The following is a 22,424-nucleotide window of genomic DNA, read 5'->3' on the forward strand; positions in this document are numbered from 1 at the left end:
TATCTTTGTGGATTGATTGGCCCACATTAAAAGGGTAAACTCATAGGTTATAATTTGGCTGTAGAATATATCTTTAACTTTTCTCCCACACATCCCATTTAAATTGCAAGTCAAAACAATGTCTGCAATATTCATGCATAATTACAGAAGTGGCTAGTCTTTGACTCAGTGGAGTGACTGATTTATGTGGCTACAAATATCACCCTAGAGCAGAGCCTTCGTTCCATTTCTTTAACATTGGCTTCGGGGCATTTTGTGCGCATCTTGCTGGGTTTGTTGAGGCTGTTGAAGCATCTGTGTGCGTTTTTGTTTTCTACATGGTGCTGTGGTGTGTCATGCGTGCACAATAAAAGGACTCAAGATGTTATTTCAAATGTTTGTCCATTGGGGTGTATTGACAGAAAACTAAATTAATCTAGTGGCTACTTTACATAAGGTACACAAAATGCAATACATGTAATCCAAAATTGTTATCTTCCTTGAGCAACATTATTTCCTTCGATTAGCAGCTTTTCTGGAGGACATATTTCGAGTGTCTCTGACTTCCAAGGATCTAACTTGGCATGAACACAAGTGCTTACTGCCAAGTGTGTTTTTCAGAGCACAACCTGTTTCATACTGTCCTCTTCTTGAGGAGACTCAAGTGACGTGTGACTCAAAATGCCACTCACTGATAATTGTCGGTCTCTCGTCGCCGTGTATTTTTTCTTCCTACATTCCGCTTAGTTTGGTTTTTGCTCTTTCAAGTGTTTTCACCCAAGGGTACAATTCAGCTTGCCTTGAAATACTTTTGAACAGTATCTGGCTTTTTTTCTATAAGCGTGTAGGTGGCATGCGTCAGCCAAGTACAGTAAACGTCGTGACATCATCGCAGTGAAAGAAGGCGCAATTAGTGCCACAGCAACACGACATTGTCGTCCAAGGACAAAAACCGAGGACATCCATGTGGCGCTCCATTGCCAAAACGTTTCTCTGCTTGGTCCCCCCAGAAAATGTTGGCGAGCAATACAAATTGGAAAACTCTGGTATTATTTGTATTTCCAGTGTAGAATGCTCAACAACAACTGGGTCAGCTACGTAAATAACGGAACATCATGACAATAGGTTCACTCGGCCAATAAATTCCACCACGGAGACACACAGTAAACAATAGTTCAGTGCTGGCCTTTTTGTGTTGTCTGCCAAAAGAGACATTTTGTGTCCTCCCACTTTCAGTTCATTCCCATTCAACCGATTCAATAGACTGCAGTGTTTCTAGGTCCGAACCAACCTCGATGTACCAAATTACTTTGGATGTCGAAAAGAGCTACTTTTGTGTTATCCTGCATAGCTTTTGGAATTTGGGCCTTATATAACTGTACTTGTAATTCGTCCTTGGGTAAACTTGAGCTGAGTAGCAAGTTAATGAATGGGTGACCTGCACACTTTTTTTCCAGGATTTATAAGCATCCTATTAAAAAAAAAGTTGTTAAAGGTCAACACGCACATACACACACTTTAAGAAGTGGTCCGACACTCGTTGCGTGTTGCTGTAAGCTTCCACCGGAGGGCTTTGGGGGAATGGTGAGGGTTGCTTTTCTTGATGCGTGTCTGCTTTCTAAAATGTGCCTTGTCATTCGTTATATTCTGCGAGGGTTGAAGACGACACAAAGTAGTAGTCATGGTGGAATTGTTGCTTGTTTCACGTTCCAAGACCGCTCCAACCGCGGGCTTCTTTGTGCTACTCGGCAGTCAGTGCTTAACTGTTTGGGGCAAAGATCGATTTTTCTCCACAATTATAAAACTGCTAAGAACATAAACAATGACACAGGGCTTGAACTACTCTACTTCCAAAAAACTCAGGCATACTGTGCTCACAGGTGAGATTTCAGGATGAATTTATAATCCAAGGTAACCTTTAGAGGTGAATTTAATTTGATATTCTTTAAATGTTTGAATACGCATGTTTAATGTTTCAGTATTTTTTTCCACCATTCTCTAATAAAAAGCTAGTGGCAGATATTTGGTGGTCAAAAATCATTGGAGCAGCCAGGAATCCTCTTCTCGCTACTCTGGCTTTCATTTCTCAGACCAGCCCCTTCACCACAATCCCTTTTGTATTGACCACTATAAATGACACTTAAGAAATGTAGGGGAAGCCCTTTAGGAGGAAAAAAAGATCGTCTAAATTTGTCTGAAATTCTTCTCATCTCACCAGTTTAGTCTTTTCATACATGACATCTTTCACTGTCGGCGAGAACTCTCTGTGGGATTCATCAGTGCCATCTGCTTTGGAAAGCATAAGTCTGCTAACATGCTTGGCTTCTCTGCAGATGTCACTTACCTGATTTGTGCCACACTAATGAGAGGATTTCCTAAATATGTCTCTCTGGGCCCTGATAGGTGAACAGAAGCGCCAAAGATCTCTTTTGTCCTACTTGCTGAAAGTAGCATTTAAGGTGACATTTTGCTTTGGATGCATATAACTGACATGGATCAGAATGCTATGAAGACCTTTTTAAGTTGAAATGTTAAATATTTGAGTTAGAGAAGCACAAAGCTCTTTTCCAGCTTAAAACCCCAAAACAGAATTAATCGCAGCGTCCATGTATGTATGTTTGGTTGGTTCATTTGTTTCCATGGCTTGATATTAAATGACAAAGATGAAGAAATTTTTTGCTATAATATATTTATTTAGCTTTCATGAACCTAAATGGAGAGCTGCACACCCCTGGTGTTTACTGTTGTCTGAATAGTGAGTGACTCGACTATTTAATTGCAGTCAATCACATGGTTGCTGGTAACCTCGGCTGTCTGTCATTGCCTTGTTACTCGCTGATGTTTATTTTGCTTTGACTTTAAAGGATACCTCTGAGCTACATTTATGGATTTGTCCTCCTCTGGGATCCAGCCAGTAAATATTATCAACACAAGCAGCTGTGCAGTCAAAGCCCGTCAGTCGATTGTGATTTACAATCGAACACGCTGCAGTAATTACTCTTTTTCCTTTGCTACGTTCAAATGACTAATTAGTCGGTATGCTTTACATGTTAGCCAGGCCCATTAGTGACACAGCGTCCAACTTTGATCATTTCTCTCTAAAGGGCAGGACATTTCAAGAGTGTGTGGATGGTTAATCAACTTTCAAAAGCAGTCTCAAGCTAGCTTTGTTTTATGGACAGTAGTGAAACCTAGCCTTTTCGAGGTCCGCTTTTCAAAATCACTTTCCCCCCCCCCCCTGAAATGCTTTAAGAAGCCACAAGATGGCACCAAAGCCTTAGCTAACAGGAAAGTAGTAATCGGTTTCAAAAAATATTTTGAGAGACTATAAAGGCAAGAGAAATATCCCACAATTTTAGGATAAATCTCACATGCAAGTCAATAATAACATTTTCTCCGATTCTTTTTTTTTTTTTCTTTTTTGAATCATTAGTTTTGCTGATAAAAGCAGTCAGGAGGTAAGCAGAAGCTTGATGGGAAAGTTAATGCGCAGGCATGACTTTGCTTTCCGTTTGCCCGTATCTTCTCCACAAGGTGACTCAAATGTGAAACGGTAAAGAATGAACAGATTGTCGAGGCGCCCGGGGGAAGGAAGTCAATGCACACCGACTCTCCTCTGACTCGGACTCGGCTGTGGGAATGGCCTCGTTCGTCTCTGTGCCTTTTCGAATTGATGAAGAAATCCAATAGAAGCACTTTTCTGAAAACGAGGATGCTGATAACTGCGCTGTTTTCTTTTGGCACTGGTGTCACTGTGCCTGCGGGACCTTCTGTGCACCTGCACAAACTGTGGAAGAGGCAGACCATACAATGAGAAAATATAATGTGGAGTGACATGCAGAACAATTAAAAGCTAGCCTGCTTTGTTGTCATGTTGCATTCACCAAACAGCTTCATAGCACGGTGTTCAACTACTTCAAACGCACCTAATTTATGAGTCAATTAATATAAGACCATTATCACTAATACAGTCCAAGTCAAAATCGGTAATCCATCACAACGCCATAATTGTAACTACAAATATGAAACGTCGAATAAACAGTTTATTAGGAACTCGGTGTGCCTTTTTGTGCCTCGTGACAAATTATTTGTAAGCTTGAAACATTATTTTTGTCGTCGTAAACCCAGAACCCTCTGTGCTAGAAAAGAAGGCTGAATTTCCATCAACATTTTAAGAGTGCATCCTTTTCATCGGGAAAGCAATTTTGTAAGTTTTGTGTAACTCTGAAGCTCCCTCCATCCACTGCGTTGGTAGAGGGAAAAAAAGAGACACGCAATCAATGCAAGATGACGCTCTTAAAAATATATTCCGCCATCATTTCAAAGAGGTTAGGCTCGGTGCATATTATTGTATTGAGTCCAAAGTCATCTGTCCGTCGCCTTTGTGTGTCTAGTTTTATTTGGACCTCAGTCCAGATTTTCTGTATTTATTACATTATGCGATGACATGTCAAAATTGGCATAGGCTCCAGTTGCTTATCTCGAGTTAGGACATGGAAAAGGACGGATACAAATGGATACTGTTCGAACAATATACTGGGAAAAGATTGTTCTATTATATTTGAGAGCTTCTCATTTGGGGCTGGTGTTCCGCAATCACAAAAGCTTTACTGTGGTCCTTAATTGTGTTATGATAGCTTGAGCACTTTGACTTCAGCTAAATGACTCAGTCGTGGCTAACCGTCGTAATGCTCGCTGCTAATAGCTTGGAAGTCTTGTCTTATCATCACAATAGACTCTGAATGATCTTTGCATTACTTGTTGGAAGGTCGACGCGCGCTTTTGCTACCACATCCCACCAAGGTGTTTGCGGTTAACAAGACCCCAGGGGAGGGGGGGGGGGGGGGAATGTTGCAGAGGAGAAGGAAGGTTATATGTATTGTGAGTGCTTCCATTCAAGTGCCTGCGTCCTCGCAGAAGCACAAAGGTGGGACATCTAATCAGCCAGTGAGCCACAAAGCCAATTCCCGAGATATTCGTACATACAGAGAAGTAACACCACCCAGCAACGCAAGCAAAGCTGCTCTCGAAGACGTAAGCTAGAAAGAAGCTTGAGCCGCCCTTCCTGTAAAATGACATCAATTTCAGTTTGCACGTTTCCTGAAATAGTGCTCTTCCCACTAATATATACCGTGCATCAATTATCTTACAACCTTCAGACCCAGCTTGGCTCTGTAAATTTTTTACTCACTCTGCTTTTTCTGTAGTTTTATGCAGCACCTTGGATGATTTTAATAGGCCCCTTAATATATATATTTTTATTACTGTTTTCAGGAAATAGTATTAGTGACATTTAAAATCTGTATTCATTCTGTGTCATAGTCATTTTATTTTACTGAGAAGTGATCACAATATTTTTTGGGTCGAAATACATACATTTTAGCAGTCATAATATTTTGAAATACAGTATATAATAAAAAATGCATTTATAAAAATTCAGGCATTTCCTTTAATAAATGTTCCACCTCTAATTAGAGCTGTCAAAATGTCCATGGGCAAGGCACCGGTCCCTAATTTCCTCCCAGTGGGCCTGGCACAGCTTCTTGGATGGCAGCAGCTGTCCCACCGGTTTACATTTTTCTGATACTCTACTGAATACTGTAGAGTTGAGAAAATAAAGACCTCCTCTCAAACACATGTGTGAATTAGTATGGAAAAAAATGCCTCCTAAAAGAACATGACAGTCTCTACAGTTGAATAGTTAGAGATGCAAAAAAAAAAAAAAAAAAGGCCTCCTCTTTAATTAACGCCACGCCTTTATTACATACCTCATTCACTCTGCAGTTGAGAAGACGGAAATGATTTTGTACAAATAATAAACCTCCTCTCTAATAAACATGTTGTCTCTATTAGGTTCATCTTCAGTGAGTACGTCACCTCCCTACTAAATCCATCACCTCAAATAAGCACGTTACTCAATGCAATCCAAGATTTTTACATTTCCATATTTCTTGCTACCAGGTTTTAAATATAAATATTAAGCCAGGAATAAATACCTCGCCTCAAGGTATCTTCCACCTTGCAAATTAGACCAATAATTAATGCACAGGCAATTTAAATTCAAAACGGCTTTAGGTCAGACTTTTAGGCCCCATAAAACCAAACATGAATTTTATGCTATAACTTGATCCATAAAAATTTGATTAGGTGCATTAAATGTGATCACCTCAGGCCATAGAAGAATAACGTTATGGAACAATTTTCCTCAACTGACATTTATATTATGTCCGTGAGCATGCCACTCCCATAAAAGGTCTCTAACGTGATCACATGAATAAGTTATGACTTTCCTGTAATGCACATATAGCCTACATGGTTGACTTCATAGGCTGTGGATCAGAATGATGGGAAGAGTGGCCCTTAGAGATAGGCACTTGTCATTTGAAGTGGCGAGTGGATGCTAAAAAGCCCGATCGCTACACCAGAGGAGATCCCAAAGCGACTCTTGAGTCCCAATCAAGGAAAAAGCAAGGGGAATGTGACGGGGGCAAAAAAACTTTCTTGCCTCCCGCCCCCTGCGCGCAACTTCTCCCTCTGTGAAGTTTTAATATATGACTTCCACTTAAAGTACATATAAAGCTCCATGCGGGCATCTCTACTTTCTATTTGATTTTGTCAGGAACTTTGGAAAAGAAAGTCTCTCAGGCTGTTGCTGGCGGCTATTTGTGTGTCGGCGGGTGACCACTCAGATTCCTCAAGGGACGGAATAGAGAGCCTTTCATGCTAAGTGCTAAGGGATGTAGCTAATCAAGGGGCGAGTGAAACGGCATCCTTGATCAGCTTCATGGCTTTGACAAGGGAGCCTCAGAGCAAGCGGGTCCATTTATTTTTAAAGCCCCTGTGTGTTGTGTTGTTTTTGAATTCCAACTTGTGCTGTGAGGGAAAGATAACAGTCCAAGTGCCCCTCTGTATGCAAAGACAGTCTTGGTGATAGCTTTCTGTTGCGTGTGCATTTTAGATTTTTACTGACTCCAACAATGCCAAATCCCAGGGACATAATTAATATTACCGTTTAAGGAACAGCTAAATGAATTTGCACACACACATTCAGCTAAATGAAGAAATGCTTCAATGAATTTCATTGCAGTTCTGCTTACCTTAAAATATAACTATTCATAATACGCAGACAGTAAAAGGCACAGGTGCCGTCAAATGTCGTGGCGATTGTTATTCTATGATAAATTATGTTTTCTTTACCACACTGTTGTTGTCTGAGGAATAACAGACACCATCTAATGATTATTGAACATCATAATCTGGCGATGATGCTTCAGCCTACTAACAGTTGCGTGTGCAACCAAGCCAGGTTTGTGTATCTGTGACACAATAAGGTCTATTCCCCTGTGGATTCTTTTTTTTTTTTTTGTGCTCTGGGGTGGTGGTGGCTCAGAGAGCAGAGCATCAGGCTCCAGCGAGGTCAAAGAGACAGCGTCCTTTGGGGCTATGGGCTTGGAAGAGTGCACGTTTGGAAAGGAGATGATGGAATAGAGAGGCGGGGGGTGCAGGGAGCGGAGGAGTTGCTGTGTGAGCTCAGCACACTTTGTAAAGCTGGACAGCTGTGTTTCAAAAAGCACAAAAAAAAAAAAACAGCTGAGGCACAGGTGCAGTACTGCAGAAAGCGTTTCTTGATTTGAATTAAATATTGTCCCTCCAGGCGGTTATTATGAATGGAATTTGGTACGGTATAGTCGCACTGATGATGGCAGCGAAATATTTTTCACTGCCTTGCGATTAATTGGAAGTGAAATGATTGAAAAATAAATCTGCGTAATAGCCAAACCACAAACCCTAATCCCATGATGGAGAGGGGTGTCTGTATTTTTTTTCCTTTGCAACCTATGATTTGGGATGTATATATAGCATTTTAAAAAAAAAAAGCAGCATTGCGTCAATTTTTTCACTTTCATCTCTATCCATCGTGAATAGCGAGGGATTCCTGTAGTATAACGATAAAAGCTTGACTCAAGGTCTTTTTTTCAGAGGAAAAAATTTGACGACCATTAATCGGTCTGCTCTTTGCAAGGAAATGTGCATTTATCGGAAGCATTGTGGTCTATAAATAAAAATAAAGAGCGTAAAACCAAAAACCTTTGTAGTCTACTCCCACGTGGACATCTCTTTGTACCGGCTGACCCAGCATGATCCCATCAACATGTGTTCCCTCTTTAAGCAACGATGAAATGTCTCCTGGGTTCTGCACTTGATGTCCTCCGCTCAAGCCGAAGCACGCACTCATTTGCACACCTAGAACAAGCTAAGGAAAAAGACCCGGCCTGCATGTTTTTGACTTCTTCCTCGGCATATTCCCGGTAGGACGGTCACAAACTCAAGGATGCGTGACGGGACGAATCAGAATGTAAAATAAGTCAAAAGGTAAGCAGAGCTGCATTGAGTTTTGATGTAGCAAGCGTGGTAAGACAAGTGTGATATCTTCATTGCAGTTCTGTCATCAAGTGCTGCCTCCATGAAGACAAAATCTAATCTACATATATCCTATCTTTGTGGGGTCTTCCCAGTTTTTAGATTTAAAGCACTCATTAGCTCCGCCCCCAGTTCCACAGTGCAACTAGCAATAACACGAAGGTTTAGCCTTGATGTCACATCCCCAGAGCTTCCAAGCTGTTTTCCCGTATTTCGCTCCGGCGGTTCAAAGCGCAGAACCCGATAGAAGTCCTCATTTTTTATTCAGTGGAAAGATAATGAGAGCATATTAAAAGCAAATTGACTGCAATTTCAGAAATGTCTCCTCCAGTTTTCTTTTCTGTCCGTTTAAATTAGTTGTTGTCGGTTGGGGGTGAAAGGCTGTGTTTCTTTTCAAATTTTGATTTATTCATCGACTTTATAAACAGACAGATTAGGCTGCTTGAATCATACATTCACATTTTAAGATGATGTAAGCATTTTTAAACACAATTTACTCGCTGGGCTTTTCAATGAACAGTAACTAACTAGCTAAAGTGGAATACAGAATTTAACTCGATTCTAATCAGCCAGCCGAGGTTTAATTATCGATGTTTGCTCATCAGAATCAGTGTTAGCCTGCTTTAAAAGCAATAAGCACACACTTGTCCATTTTTTAGAGGTTAAAAATTGGTATGTGGATACCCCGCTTAAGACTAAGCTCTGTTCTTGTCATTTTTTTTTTTTTTTTAAGTGAATCCAAGCTTAAAATAGACTATTCATTTAGGAGTCATTTTATGAAACACATGCTCATGCATGAGGGCTGCGGACAAGAAAGAAAATGGGTCACTTACGTTATTAGTGTCAGCCACCATCACTGAAAGGGATTCATACGTGACTTAGCATGACCTCCATCCCTCCATCCCTGCATGCCTTCCTTTGCTCCCCTCTCGCATTTACATATTCCTTGTTCATGAAAGTGTGCATGTACTGTGAAATATTTTCTTTCCACCAAGGAAATGATTTAAAGGTTCTATAACATGCTAGTTTAAGCTTTCCACTAATTCTATATTATCTTTAGCTCAATGTCGATATTATTTTGGTGGCTGTTTTTCTAACCCCGCCTCTTACATTGTGGTTGCCACGCCCCTTTCATCACATAAAGTTTCCGGAAAGGTGCGTCTCGGACGGGGAGGCCGCCCATAGCGCGCCTTCATCTGTACATGCATGTGTGGGTGAGCGCACGGAAATCGACTCGGTAATATTTCAGAGCGGTGGAAAGGACGTCGTGAAAGTGGGCGTGTGTTTAGTCTGAGGGGCGGTACGGGGGAGGGATTAGCATTTTAACACGCTTTGTATAATATAGAGTACAGACGCTTTAAAGTGAATTCATTTGTTTCCTTGCCTGTCGACATCACAGAATCAGTTATGATTCATCGTTTGCGAACTCACTGACTTTTCATTGAATGAGGGTGGAAAATAAGAAACACAATTATTATCCCAGGGACATTGGTATTTGTTATTGCTGTTGTAGTAATAAGTTTAAAAGGACTTTGAGTTCCAATATAAAGGAACAGATGGGGTCTGGGAGGTTCCTTCTTCCAGGGAACGTCGTGACAGTAGCTGGCGACGATTTGCGGCGATGCCCTCAGCTTCTCGTCTTCCTTTTCTCTCCCACGTTTGTGTGTATGTATTCCCTCATCCATGTGCTCATTCTTATTCATCCTTTTACTCTCACCCAGCATCTGTTAGCGGCCGCTCTCAGCTCCTGTCAGACTTGGCAACCTGCTCCTGCTCATTTACCTCCTTTACCTTCCTCCCTCCTCTTCTTCCCACCTGGTCCATTTCCCGCTTGTGTCAAATCTATAAACACATGCATGTACAGGTACTGTGCCATAAAGAAAAACAAGACTCTCACACATTGGCATGTCGCTATGCCGCATGCCCACTTTTAATCAAAGCTTCCAGGAGTGTGCTAATGGATCCCAGCCTGGGGTCTGTAATAATACTTATTTTCCTCAGCAGCGCCGACTCTTCCAAGTTGGGCTTTCTGAGTCATTATTCCGTCGAAGGCACACTGCTCCTGAACGAGTAATGCCTCGGAAATTGCAATAGCCTCTCAACAACATGTCAGGTGAATTATGAGTGAGAGATGTGCGTTCGATATGGCGTTATTTCTTTGCCAGATTCGGATGTGGATTTAAGGAGGGAACACATCACTTGAATGTAGTTTCTCTCTTGTTAACTTCAGATTTTTTTCAGTGAGAAAAAAAAGTGACATGAAACCTGAATTCAATCCAATTGCAAAATGAATGAATGTTGGTTTCTTGTTCAGCAGTTGTGTGACATTCTTGAATTGTAATTATTTTGAAAGAGATCATAGAAAAATTATAATTTAGTTTGCCATTTGTCATCACAAACAACCAAACCAAAACACTAATACACTTGTGTAGAATACGCACGCACACACACACACAAACACACACACACTCACACACACACGATGCTTTTAGATGCTCTCACTTAGTGGATGGCTCATTTATGGACTCTCAAGTTTTGTTTGACCTCAGAAGTATTTTCTTTCCAGAACTTTGGCTCCCTTACTAAGACACCTAACAATAACTGATGTATACATGCGTGTTTGTGTGGGTGTGAATTATTGATGGATGGTGTAATGCAAATTGTAGTCAGTTATTCGGGCCATTTGTGGAGCTCAGATATGCCAAATCTGCCACCCTTTTAACCCAAGTGATGCTATTATTCACAATGTATGCCTTGACTTGACACTTTGCCATTTGCTCTGGTGTTTTGGCCAGAAGGGGTGAAAGTGGGTGGCTTGAGGGTTGGTCTGGACCACTGACCACTTGTGGGACAACGGGACCACTCAGGGTCACCATGGCAGCTGTGCTAGCCGATGAGCCAGCCTGCCCTACCTGGCAAGGTGATGGGGGCAATAAGGAAAGCAAACAGAGAAAGTAGGATCAAGGATCTGTGTGCCGGACTGGAAGGTTTGCAGTCTTTTGCTTTATAGGAGACATACGATGCCCCCCACCCCCACCCCACCCCCACCCTGTCTGACATTTTTTCAGCAAAATATAGAATAAATTTGGATCTGTGCCTGAAATGAGCAGCAGATATTAGTCACATTTTCTCTGAGGTTCTGAACGTGCACAAGCAGCCAGCCCGTTTTTCTCATTTTTAAATGACTAACAACCTCAGTTTTACTTGTGATTCATCTTAAGTGAAAGCTCCATAAATGTTGAAGATGTTATAAATAGTACGTGTCAGTCTTTGCAGAGCATCTCGAGGAGATTGCTGCACCAATGCTGCTGTCTACTGGTCAACTGGTGTTACTGCGACTTAGTTTGGACAATTGTTTCCTGGCACCTCAAATAGAGGTTGCCACCATTTTTACTCGGGTATTGCCACAAAATGGATTATAATGATAACATCATAATACACACTGCCTTGAAAGGCGAGGTGGAAATAATACAAATCATAAGAAATGATGGTGTGTAATGGAAGCCGTAATACAAGCTGTATTTAATCTATATTAGAATTTTTCATATATTGTATGTATCGTCATATTTTGAACGCTTGAAAATGTTATTGAAACTCAACAACAACAAAAAAGTAAAAATGCAAGCTATTTGTTGTATTGTCAGAATGTTATTGTATTATTTAGGAAACAATCATTTGTGAAACAACAGAATTTTATTACTCTTTGTGTTTTGGGTTGAAAGAAGAGGTTCAACCTTTTTGTTGGACAGCCATTTGATTGCATTTATTTAAGTTTTTTTAGGCTCCTAATGAGAAGTAATATTTAAACTTTTATTATTTATTACTTATTACATTTATACAGCTTTTTATTTATCATATTTTCTTCACAGAATTACTGATGACTAAAATTATATCTCACCCCTAATGAGTGCTGTTCATTAGGTTCATGTACTATATGTCCACTAGAGGGAGCCAGAGCATTAAAACGGATGTGCACAAGCTTTGCTGAGGCAAAACTAAATCATATTTTCAGTGTTCCTCTTGGCAAATAATTTACCTATCCCTAAACTTTCTGTTGTGTGCTTGTTCCAGGTCTAGCTAACCGTTACGTGCCGTTGTGTACATCATACTAAATATGCTAAGCACAGTCGAGTGTTGTGAGCACCGTCTGGAGTGCCCCTTCACTGATAACACCTCACGCTCTCGACTGCTGTCCCTCCATGACACTGCCTCAGGGAAAATGCATTTACACCGTTGCTCACTGATGCACATTCATTTTATGTTATGGTTAAGTAAATACTTTTATCAAAAGGGGGGAAAAAAATGAAACCGTCTGACCATGAATTAAATCTAGTCTATGCTTTTGGGTATGAGTCACACTTTATAATGTATCCTTCCGCAGTGTAGATAAAAGATGTCTAAGAGTGACGTTTACAGGCTTCTCTTTATTCTATGTTGTGCCCTTCGTGTGATAGATAATAAGTCTGGAAAGCATAGACGTCAATCGGTGGAGGATTTCATCCCTGGTGATGCTCAGCCTGGCGTCTTCTGCTTCATTTCTTACATCCTCCTGGCATATTTTCCCTTCAGTTGTGTCTTAAGCAAGCGAAATGCATACTGCAATTGGATTCAAGTTGGGTGATTGACTTGGCCAACACATAACTTTCCACTTCTTTACCTTAAGAAACTCTTAGGTTGCTTTCACAGTATGGTGAAAGTCATTGACCATCCGCAGTGTGAAGTGCCGTCCAACTTCTGGATATGAGCGGAATTCCGAATTCTCCCTGCTGCTTTTGTCAGCAGTCACATCATCAATAAATACAAAGGAAGCAGTTCCATCGGCAAGCTATATTTGCTCACTAGGCCGTGGAATGGCTGAGCAGCCAATTTCCCCATTTTATTTATAGCTCGGACTATCACCTTATCAGTGAAGCATGGCGGTGGGAGGGCAAGGCCGTTTAACATTTGAACGTTTTGGTGAATTTATTCCTTTGAGAAATTGTCCGGAAACACCATGGCAGCAGCTTTTTATGCAGGTCTCACTGTTCTGTGATGGCATTCCACTTGTTAGACAATAGATTTTTTATTTCTGTTTGTGGTTGTGTTGATGAATTTATTCCTTCAACTAATGATCTGTATCCATCCAATTTCTGCTTTTTTTTTCTTCTTTTTTTTTAATCCTTTGGCCTTTTTTTTTTAATGAATCCACTTGTTCTTGCATCTATGTTGCCTCTGGTAACTAGGTGGGGGCGGTTTGAATACACGCTTTTTGTCACGTTTCGAAGGCTTGAGGAGAATTCACATGAAAAAAGGTCAGAGGAAAAAGAAGCACAAGTGAAGGCGGTAAGGAGAGAAACAGCAGCGTGAGATAAAAAAAAAAGAAAAAAAAGATGGCTGGCAATGCTGGAACGCAAGCTGCCGCCGTCGAATGTGTCACACGGTTTGCGCTTCGCCGATTCAGCCATCCAATGATGTAAGACTCGGCCGACTTAACAGCCACATTGCGGCATTTCAATTCATTTGAACATGATTATGCTGAATTTGAATCTCATGGAGCCAGCTTTCTCTGCAAAGGAGTTTGAATAGACATGGGTCAAGGTTGGCAGACAAATGGCCATCGTGATGAAGAAGAATGCTTTTATGCTGCCTTGGAGATGCAGAACTGATACTTTAGTCTGGAATGATAGCCAAGAAATGGCTCTTATGTCGTCCCGATGCTGCTTGCAGCCACTAGAGAGCATATTTCTCCAATATTTGAAGATTCTGTTATGTTGTGGCTATTAACCAGTGCCATGGTACATTTTCTTAGTTTCTTTGGTGGTACAAGCAACATTTTTTTAGATGATGTTGGCAGAAATGGTGGCATTTCCTTCATGTTTTTCTACGGTCTATTTATAGTTTTTGTCTCCAGTTGACTTAAGGGATTGGTCATTCATTTATCCCATTAAAAATAAGGGAAATAGACTACAAACCAAAGCTATTTGGGCGGGGGAAGGGAGGGGCTGTTACAAATTATGAAAGAATGCAGTTAATTGATGTTCCTCTATTAATAGTTCATACTATAAAATCACAAAAATATGGTCTCAAAACACTTATTGTTTTCATTTTGAATAAATAATGTGCATGCATACATTCCATATACTCTAGAACTCCCACTAATGACCCAGGCTAAACTTAGCCCCTCCCTGTCGGACAAAGATTGGTGATGATGTATCACCTCTCTCTATTCATCTGACATTACATACCAAACACGAATATAAATCAGCACCACCACGTTGACGTCTTCACCGAGCAATAATAGCAATAAAAAGAATCAATATGTGCTACTCATCAGGCGTTAATGCTAAGCTGAGCATTTAACAAATGCAGCTTTGCTAACCTTTTGGCTTGAACGTCATTGCGGGAGCGTCACACTCATGAGGATTTTTTTTTTTTTGTGTCATATTGCCTGCCTTTCACTTTCAGTTTGCATTTTCTCACTGCTTAGCTGGTCATATTGTGGGCATAAAAGATTTACCGTAATTTTCGGACTATAAGTCGCGTTTTTTTTCATAGTTTGGGTGGGGGGGCGACTTATACTCAGGAGCGACTTATATACATATATATGGGTTTTTTTCACTTTTTTGGGCATTTTATGGCTGATGCGACTTATACTCCGGTGCGACTTATAGTCCGAAAATTACGGTATGTGATTAGGACATTCTATAAATTAGGAAGTGCACAATTGCGTGCTCACACACATTTTCAGATAACAAAATATGTATTTGTTTAATGTCACACTAGATGACTGGACAGGCACCCCGGAGACTCGACTATTTACAATTGTATTTTTATTTTGCAACTTGCCACGATAAAGTCAATTTTCCAGCTGACGTCCCCTGTGAAGTGATGCATTCGTAGGCACACACTTGGCATTTTCGGCTGTTCCTCGACATATCTTCATGTCGAGCCTGCCTTCAGCTCCCTCAATAACTCATGCGGGCTTTTAGCGCCACACAGCTGCGCTCTCAGCATATTTCTATTAAAACATCTTCACAGCGTCACTCAAGCAAACTGTATTCCTCCCTCTTTTTATAGTTTATTAAACACACACACTCTTGCGCGCACAACTCGCTGCGTACAGCGCCAAAGGATCAGTAGCTTGTAAACTGGCTGCAGTCAGCAGTCATTTTCTGTGTGTGCGCGAGTGTGTGTGTGTATGTCAGGAGGAAAGATGGGAGGAGGAGGAGGAGGAGGAGGAGGAGGATGGGTGAATTGCTTCGATTGGATGGTGCAGAACTCCAACAAGCCTTACTGGATTTAGTCGCACTGGGCTGGTGATGGTTCCCAATGGTTGGATTTCACTAAAACAGGGGGCACACACTTATTGATTTAGTTCAACTACTGCTGCCAGATTTGGATTTGCCGGACTGTGCCGCTGCTCTGAAAGACGGAAATCCCTTTTTTTTTTTTTTTGCCTACCGCCCTCTCTCCTCTCTTGCATCGTGCCCTCATCTTCTCACAGCAGACATCCAGTGTGGTGTTGCAGACAAAGGCAGCAGCCTGCCTCGGTGATCATCTCTTGATAAGGAGAGGGGAGGAAAAAGGGATTTTAACATTTGATTTTTCACGACCCTGAGGAATTTGGGAAGGTGCGGTGGGGGGGGTTGCAGATTCGTCACTATATGGACTAAGGTGATTTTGTCTTTGGATCCCGGGCATCTTCCTGGTGCTACTGGTTGTGCTGGTGGCCAAGCCGCGGGCGAGGCATGGCCCAGCAGGCAGCCATGGGGCCGACGCACCAGGACACCCTGGCCGTGCCCCCCATGCCCAAGCACTCGGGCCTGAACGAGGACCTGGTGAAGATCCTGCGCGAGAACCTGCTGCACCCGGAGAGACCTCGAGGACACCGGCGCTCGCCCTCCTCCATCTCCCCCCGCCTCTCGCCGCGCAATTCGCCGAGGCTGCTCCGCCGCATGCTGCTCAACAATAACATTCACAAGCAGAGGCGCTTCACCGTAGCGCACACATGGTGAGACAAAATACCGTACTTTAAAAAAAAAAAAAAAGTGTCCTTGCTTGTGGCAGCTGCGTGATGAGATATTTAAAGCATTCAACGTACTGCTTACTGTTTTTACTTATAGAACAGGGCTCGAGACTAACTTTATGTGGGGTATAACTATGAGCACTGTTGCCCCGAATCTGAAATTTTAGTGGCATGAATCACAAATTGACTTGCAAAGTCCATAGTCACATTTTCCAATCATTTTCACAATATTGGGAGAGAGAACATCAGCAAAATCGGTTTTCATTTAAAAGACGTGGGGAATCGAATCAAATTGAATCGAGCCATTTTAAAATCTATCGAGATACGCTTATAATCGTTTTTTATTGGAGAAATATCTCATTGAGGGAAATGTCAGATTTACAACAACCTACTGACAAGTGAATTTATGCCGTAAAATGACAACCAAAAAATGGTTGCATTACACTCTCGTGCCATAACGAATCAAATCGAGCCATATCGAATCGGTCCACCAGGCATCAAAGTCTTTCAAGGGAGAAATACACACGCCCTCATACAGGAGCTGCTGTCAGCCCCAGCTCACACCTGGATACTCACGCAGGCCCCGCCCGCCTCTTGAGTTTTCAAAACTCCATCACTTTTTCCATCATCGTGTTCCTTTTAATACACCTGCCTGCCATTAGTTTTTGGACTGTTAATTAGCGCTTTATTCATGGCTGTCTGTCAAGCTTGGCTGCACCCACCCACGCCTTGTTCGTGCCTTCATCTATTCCCCGGTTGCCTGTGCCGCCTTAGCTCTCTTCTCCCCCCACCCACATTAACCAGTCGCCCCCCCACGACAATATTCTATTCTTAATGTCATTCGCTGGTTCCTTGATTCATGACAGTGTGAGCACGTGACTGTTCTGGATTTACACATGGCACGAGGTGAACGAGTTGACAGATATGATTTGCTAGGTTTTCCTGTCATTGTGACACTGGGGTTAAAATACCTTGGTAGACATGTCTATGGTGATTAGACCGCTAATTTTACCCTTGTGACATCTGCCTGCTTAACTTCTTGGTTGCATAAAATGTGGCTTTACTTCGTTTGTCTCCTTGCATTGTCTGTCTGGAGTCTTTTTCTTTATTAAATTTCCCATCACTTTTATTACTGCTGTTATCCAATGTTCAGGCGCCCAGTGCTCGTATATGTTGCGAGCGAGCGTGTGTAATTTCAATTTTATGACTTTATTATCTGTGTCTGTGCGCACACATGTGAATGCAACGATTTGTCCGTGGTGGTTATTTCAGGTTATGTAACCATTCACACCACCATCGTTCTCCCCAATCAGCCACTTTAAGGAGGACTTTTTTAAAATATTTTTTAATCTTTTCCACTATTCTTAATTAATAACCAGACTTTTTTTTATTGACTTAAGCTCTTATCCACGGTGATATTGTGGGAAAGGGTTGTTGGTAGCAAAGCTGTTTGCTTTTTGAGTAAATCTGAATCATTGCCAGAAGCAAATTTAAAACCGTGTTGAATCCTTTCCGTGTGGACTCTGCTTGTCTTCTACTTCTCTGGAGGTCCTCGAGCTTCCTGTTTGGGGATCTGAGCCAGATGTCCACAGAACAGTTGAGAAAGAGTAAACCCAGATCTGGCTTATATTTCCACCACGGGGTGTGTCGGGATAGCCATAGCTGCGTCAGCTATGTAAATAGTGTGACATCATAGCAGTGCTCTCCACCCTTTAACCCGCTGATGACTTAAGCAGGACCCTGGGCAGATGTCCTGGTGCTACAGAACAGTGCATTCATTGGAAATTAATGCAATGGCTCATTCATAGTAAACAGTCAAAAAAAAGGATAAATTAAGAATATCCAATCCAGTTGTCATCCTGATGTGACGGTTTCTAAAGCAGTTTCATCTTAGTATGGCTTTTAATGTGTTTCAAAGACTCCAAACCATCTTTTAGTACCAAATATTAGCCATTTGGTTTTCGTTCTTTTCTAGCATTGGCTGAACGACACGGAATTAAATAGAGCTACATTCTTTGTGGATACTCATAATAGTAAAAGGTTAGAGGAATTTCCAAGTACAAAAACATGTGAAAATAATACTTTTCAGGCCATAGGTGTATGCCGCATATAAGCAACAAAATGAGTGAGGTTACTAGCAAAACATCATCCACACAGCCCTCTGATACCCTGCTTCTCTTCTACTCTATCATTTTAATTTGAAATTAAGTCATGACTCAGATTGAACCAGAGTTGATTGATAATAAGATAAATCAATCAGTCTCTACTTTTTACATTATTGACACCAAGTCTGATCATGGTTTATGGATTGGATTCATGCCTTGGAACTGAATTGTCCTGTTTGTTAGAAACGTGACTCAAACTGGCTGTATGTGTTGATATGAAGCGTGATGTGTCAGCTATCTATGCAAATGCAAGACAAACATTCTTATCGTCATGACCGTGGTCTTGCAAGAGAGTAACAGTCCGAGGCGGTAAGCAAAGACAACGCCTAGGTAAGCAAGGTCATTTTTATGTTTTGACATTTAGGGAAAAAATGGCGACAATAAGAAGTGTCAGACAGACTAGATACAAATGATGTGACAGATGAGGAGAGAGGTGTTGTATCGTGAGGGCAAAGGGAGAGACAATTTATTTATGAGAGCGCGACAGACACTAGCGCAATTTACCTCAATCACCGCCTTATTGTTTGACTGCTGCTCGGATTCGCGGGGCCGCTGGGTGTTAAAGTCTAGTGACACAAACGCACGCACACACACACACATACACTTAGCCCTCAGTGGTAACACTCCACACTTCATTAAGGAGACAATGCTTCTCGCCGGACTGATTGGACTGATGTACGGCTTAGCTGCTCAAATGGAAATTGCTTGCAAACTGATTTCTCTTCTATCATCAATGCGAACAAAATGCTGATTGGCCAAAACAAACATCAAAACCTGTCTCATAATTTAAAAAAACAACAATAAAATAAAATATATCACCTCCTGGATTGCAGTGTCACAATGTGTATTTGGACACAAGGGGTGAAGCAACACATGAAGACAGACAATATACTCATATCAGTACCACTAATTCTTAGTTGTTTCAGAAAAAAACACTAAAACATGATTGTTGCTGCTTATGGAGTCAATTGTGAAGCCCAGTTTTGTATGTTTGTATTACACGGCAGAAGGAACACCAAGGCTGTAACAGATTAATGCCATTTCCATTCACTTTAGGGGGAGATTTTATTGACGTGTTTTGCGTAACAAGTTAAATTCTTAAATTATTATATTATGAAAATGTGTATGTATAATTTGTGTTTTTTTGGTCACCAAATTCGTTCTAATTTTATAGGATTATTTTATTGATGTAATTATGAATAACTAATCTGTTTCCAATGAGATAATAAATGCAAAAACAAATACTGTAAAAATACATTAGAATTAAAAAAATGGCTAGATTTATGCAATAGGACCCTTGATAATAAAAGTGCTCGCTCGGTAGGTTTAAAGATGCAGCTAGTGGGACATACTGTACCCATTTCGGAGCTAACGGAACCTGTGCATGTGCAAACAGCTGATAATGTGTTTAATGTAGGCGGAGCTTCCAATGCAATTGTTGGCAGTATTACAGCTCTTCAAAGGGACTTTAGTGTAGCGGTTTGGGATTATAATAATTTCTTGTCAAAAAGACAGGAGTGTTAACAAGCAGCAAGATAGTCTACCTCAGCAGAATTAAATTGGATTTGGCTTTGGTGTCAATAAAACAACACTTATGTATGTGGCTTGGACATGAGCACATGAATGCGGATGGTGAATGCAAATGAGTTGTGCTGTTGAATGCGCAATTGAAGTGACAGCCTTTTAGCTTATTGTGACACCTCCATTACCAAAGTTCACACGCGAGCATTTAATTACTCTGCGAGCCACGCACTCTTTATCAACAGCGCTTTGCTTGTAATTTGAATCCTTTGCACGTGTACATGAATGTTGATTTCATCAGTGACTGACAGTGGAGTGCAGACCTCTCCCAATGTAGAGAAGCAACAAAGTGGAGGGTTGTTTTTGTGGTTGGTTTGACAGACCACATTGTGGCAAGTAGCAGTTTTCCGTAATCAGTAGCTGACAAGAGCGAGGCAAGAGATGCAGCGGATGCTTACTGGACAGTGTGATCATTTTGTTTGTATCTTAGCTTGCAAGGCACGTTCATGGAGAATGAGTTAAGATATTGGTTATGTTAACTTGAAGGTACATTTTGCAGTTTGAAAAAGGGGGGAACTCTTATATAAATGAATGAATGAATGAATGACAGAATAAATAATAAATAAACAGTTGCCAAATTGAAATATCCATTCACTCCTTTCCACCCTAATTGGGGGTCCATTGCTTTGTGTTTGTACTTCCTCCCCCAATAAATAAAGATATAAACCTCCTAAACCAACAAACTCCTCTTTACATTCCCTCCGCCGTAGTCGCAGTTTTCAACTTTCCTCCCAACTGACCCTGAAGTATTTTAATGCTGTTGCACAACCGCATCCGATGCTGCATTGCAACAGTGCGACTGGCTCTTTATGTAACAGGAAGAGTGGGCCACATCAGTGAGGCGGGGAGGGGAGGGAGGGAGGGAGGGAGGGAGGGGGAGAGCGGGGGAAACAGGTGGCTTTGGCAGGTTTGCGCTGATGCCAGAGCTTCCTCTCTGGCCAAGCGGGAAGCTTGCGGACAGATGATTGACGGACAGGCGGATGGATGATGAATGTTTAATGTTTGGCTCGGAGTCGAGGACCAAAGTGCATGACTGGCTGATATCATCGTTTTGCGCATCTTTATTTGATGGCTTTTAGCTGGATTGATGCAAAACAGTTGTACATCACTGCAAACCGCAACCACAGTAAAACTCACAATGATGAATAACCCCCCTCAAAAATCACCATTAGTTTGTAAAAGCTGAATTTTGGATATAGCTGTGGTCAGCTGCTAGTCTTGCACTGATGTTTTAAGAAAGAGACTTTGACTGAGACTTTTAGTGTGCCCTAACATAAATTTACATTACTGTCAATCAAAACTGGCTGCTATTCTCCCAAAGGCATTTTTTTATATTGGATAGAATCAGACTCCAGGTATACTTTGTTATGTCTTCTGCATGCGCCACATGAAAGAATCTGCAATTAGGTAATGACATTTTTGGAATACCCCCCCCCGCATAGGACAAATAAGGGAATATTTTGTCTAAATTGCTTCCTCCTCTATTTTTTTATAGTCGAGGCTAGCAGCAGCATCTTATCGCAAACCCCCCTCGTCATTATAATAAAATCCGTGCTCTGCATTGGCCCCTGCCGCTGTACTGATGGGCGGCTTAAGCAGTGGCTCATTTTGAATTTGTAAAATCTCCTTTTATTGAAAGATATTTATGATGATACTATCAATTGTTTACAAGATGATCCACTTTCTGTACGTCCTGTCATTCGCTGCAGAGGATCTTTTCTTTTCTTTCTTTATTCATAACCATAGCCATCCGCTCCTTTTCTCCACAGGCTCTATAGCTACCTTTTGATTGTGCCATTTCTATTAATAGTCTCTTCAGGGCCACGTCGCCCGTTGTTTGGGCCTTGCAGTCAGTCCATGCTCATGCTCATCCTTTCATTTTAAAGGTGTAGCACATGTTTTTCTTCTTCAAGTAATCAGCTTCTTTTGAGGTCGCGGCAAAGAAACGAGGATTCATCGAGTTTTTATCAGCTCAAACAGTCCTCTCGGCCCAGGAGAATAAATGATTTGCATATACATATATTTATGTGCGGCGATGCTTCTGCTGTGTCTGCGGCTGCTGCTTTTGTATCATCACGTCGTTTGACAAAGACGGACAGATTGGGCATACACGATTTTGCTCGTGATGCTGCACGCTATCACAGACACGCATTGACTTGTTCTGTCTGGCGATCGGGGATTAGTCATGTTTGTGTGACTCAGCTTTGACTTTGTGTACTTGTGACAGAGACGGTGATGGTCGATATAAGATAAGAGAGAATTCAGGGGAAAGA

At 41.4% G+C, this 22,424-nt stretch overlaps 1 protein-coding gene across 3 annotated transcripts in view; it reads left to right on the forward strand.

The window, feature by feature from the left end:
* pde4d (phosphodiesterase 4D, cAMP-specific) overlaps positions 1-22,424 on the forward strand; it is a 122,976-nt gene that overhangs the window by 43,387 nt on the left and 57,165 nt on the right. The window contains exon 1 of one of the 3 annotated variants that reach the window (XM_037259754.1): positions 15,847-16,390. The exons of the other annotated variants lie outside the window; for them this stretch is intronic. Within the exon in view, the coding sequence (XP_037115649.1) occupies positions 16,128-16,390 (263 nt within the window). The 5' untranslated portion in view covers positions 15,847-16,127. Of the gene's footprint in view, positions 1-15,846; positions 16,391-22,424 lie in introns of those variants that run through there. 3 annotated transcript variants of the gene reach the window in all.

Source organism: Syngnathus acus, chromosome 9 (assembly GCF_901709675.1).
Source record: "Syngnathus acus chromosome 9, fSynAcu1.2, whole genome shotgun sequence".
NCBI classification, from domain to species: Eukaryota; Metazoa; Chordata; class Actinopteri; order Syngnathiformes; family Syngnathidae; genus Syngnathus; species Syngnathus acus.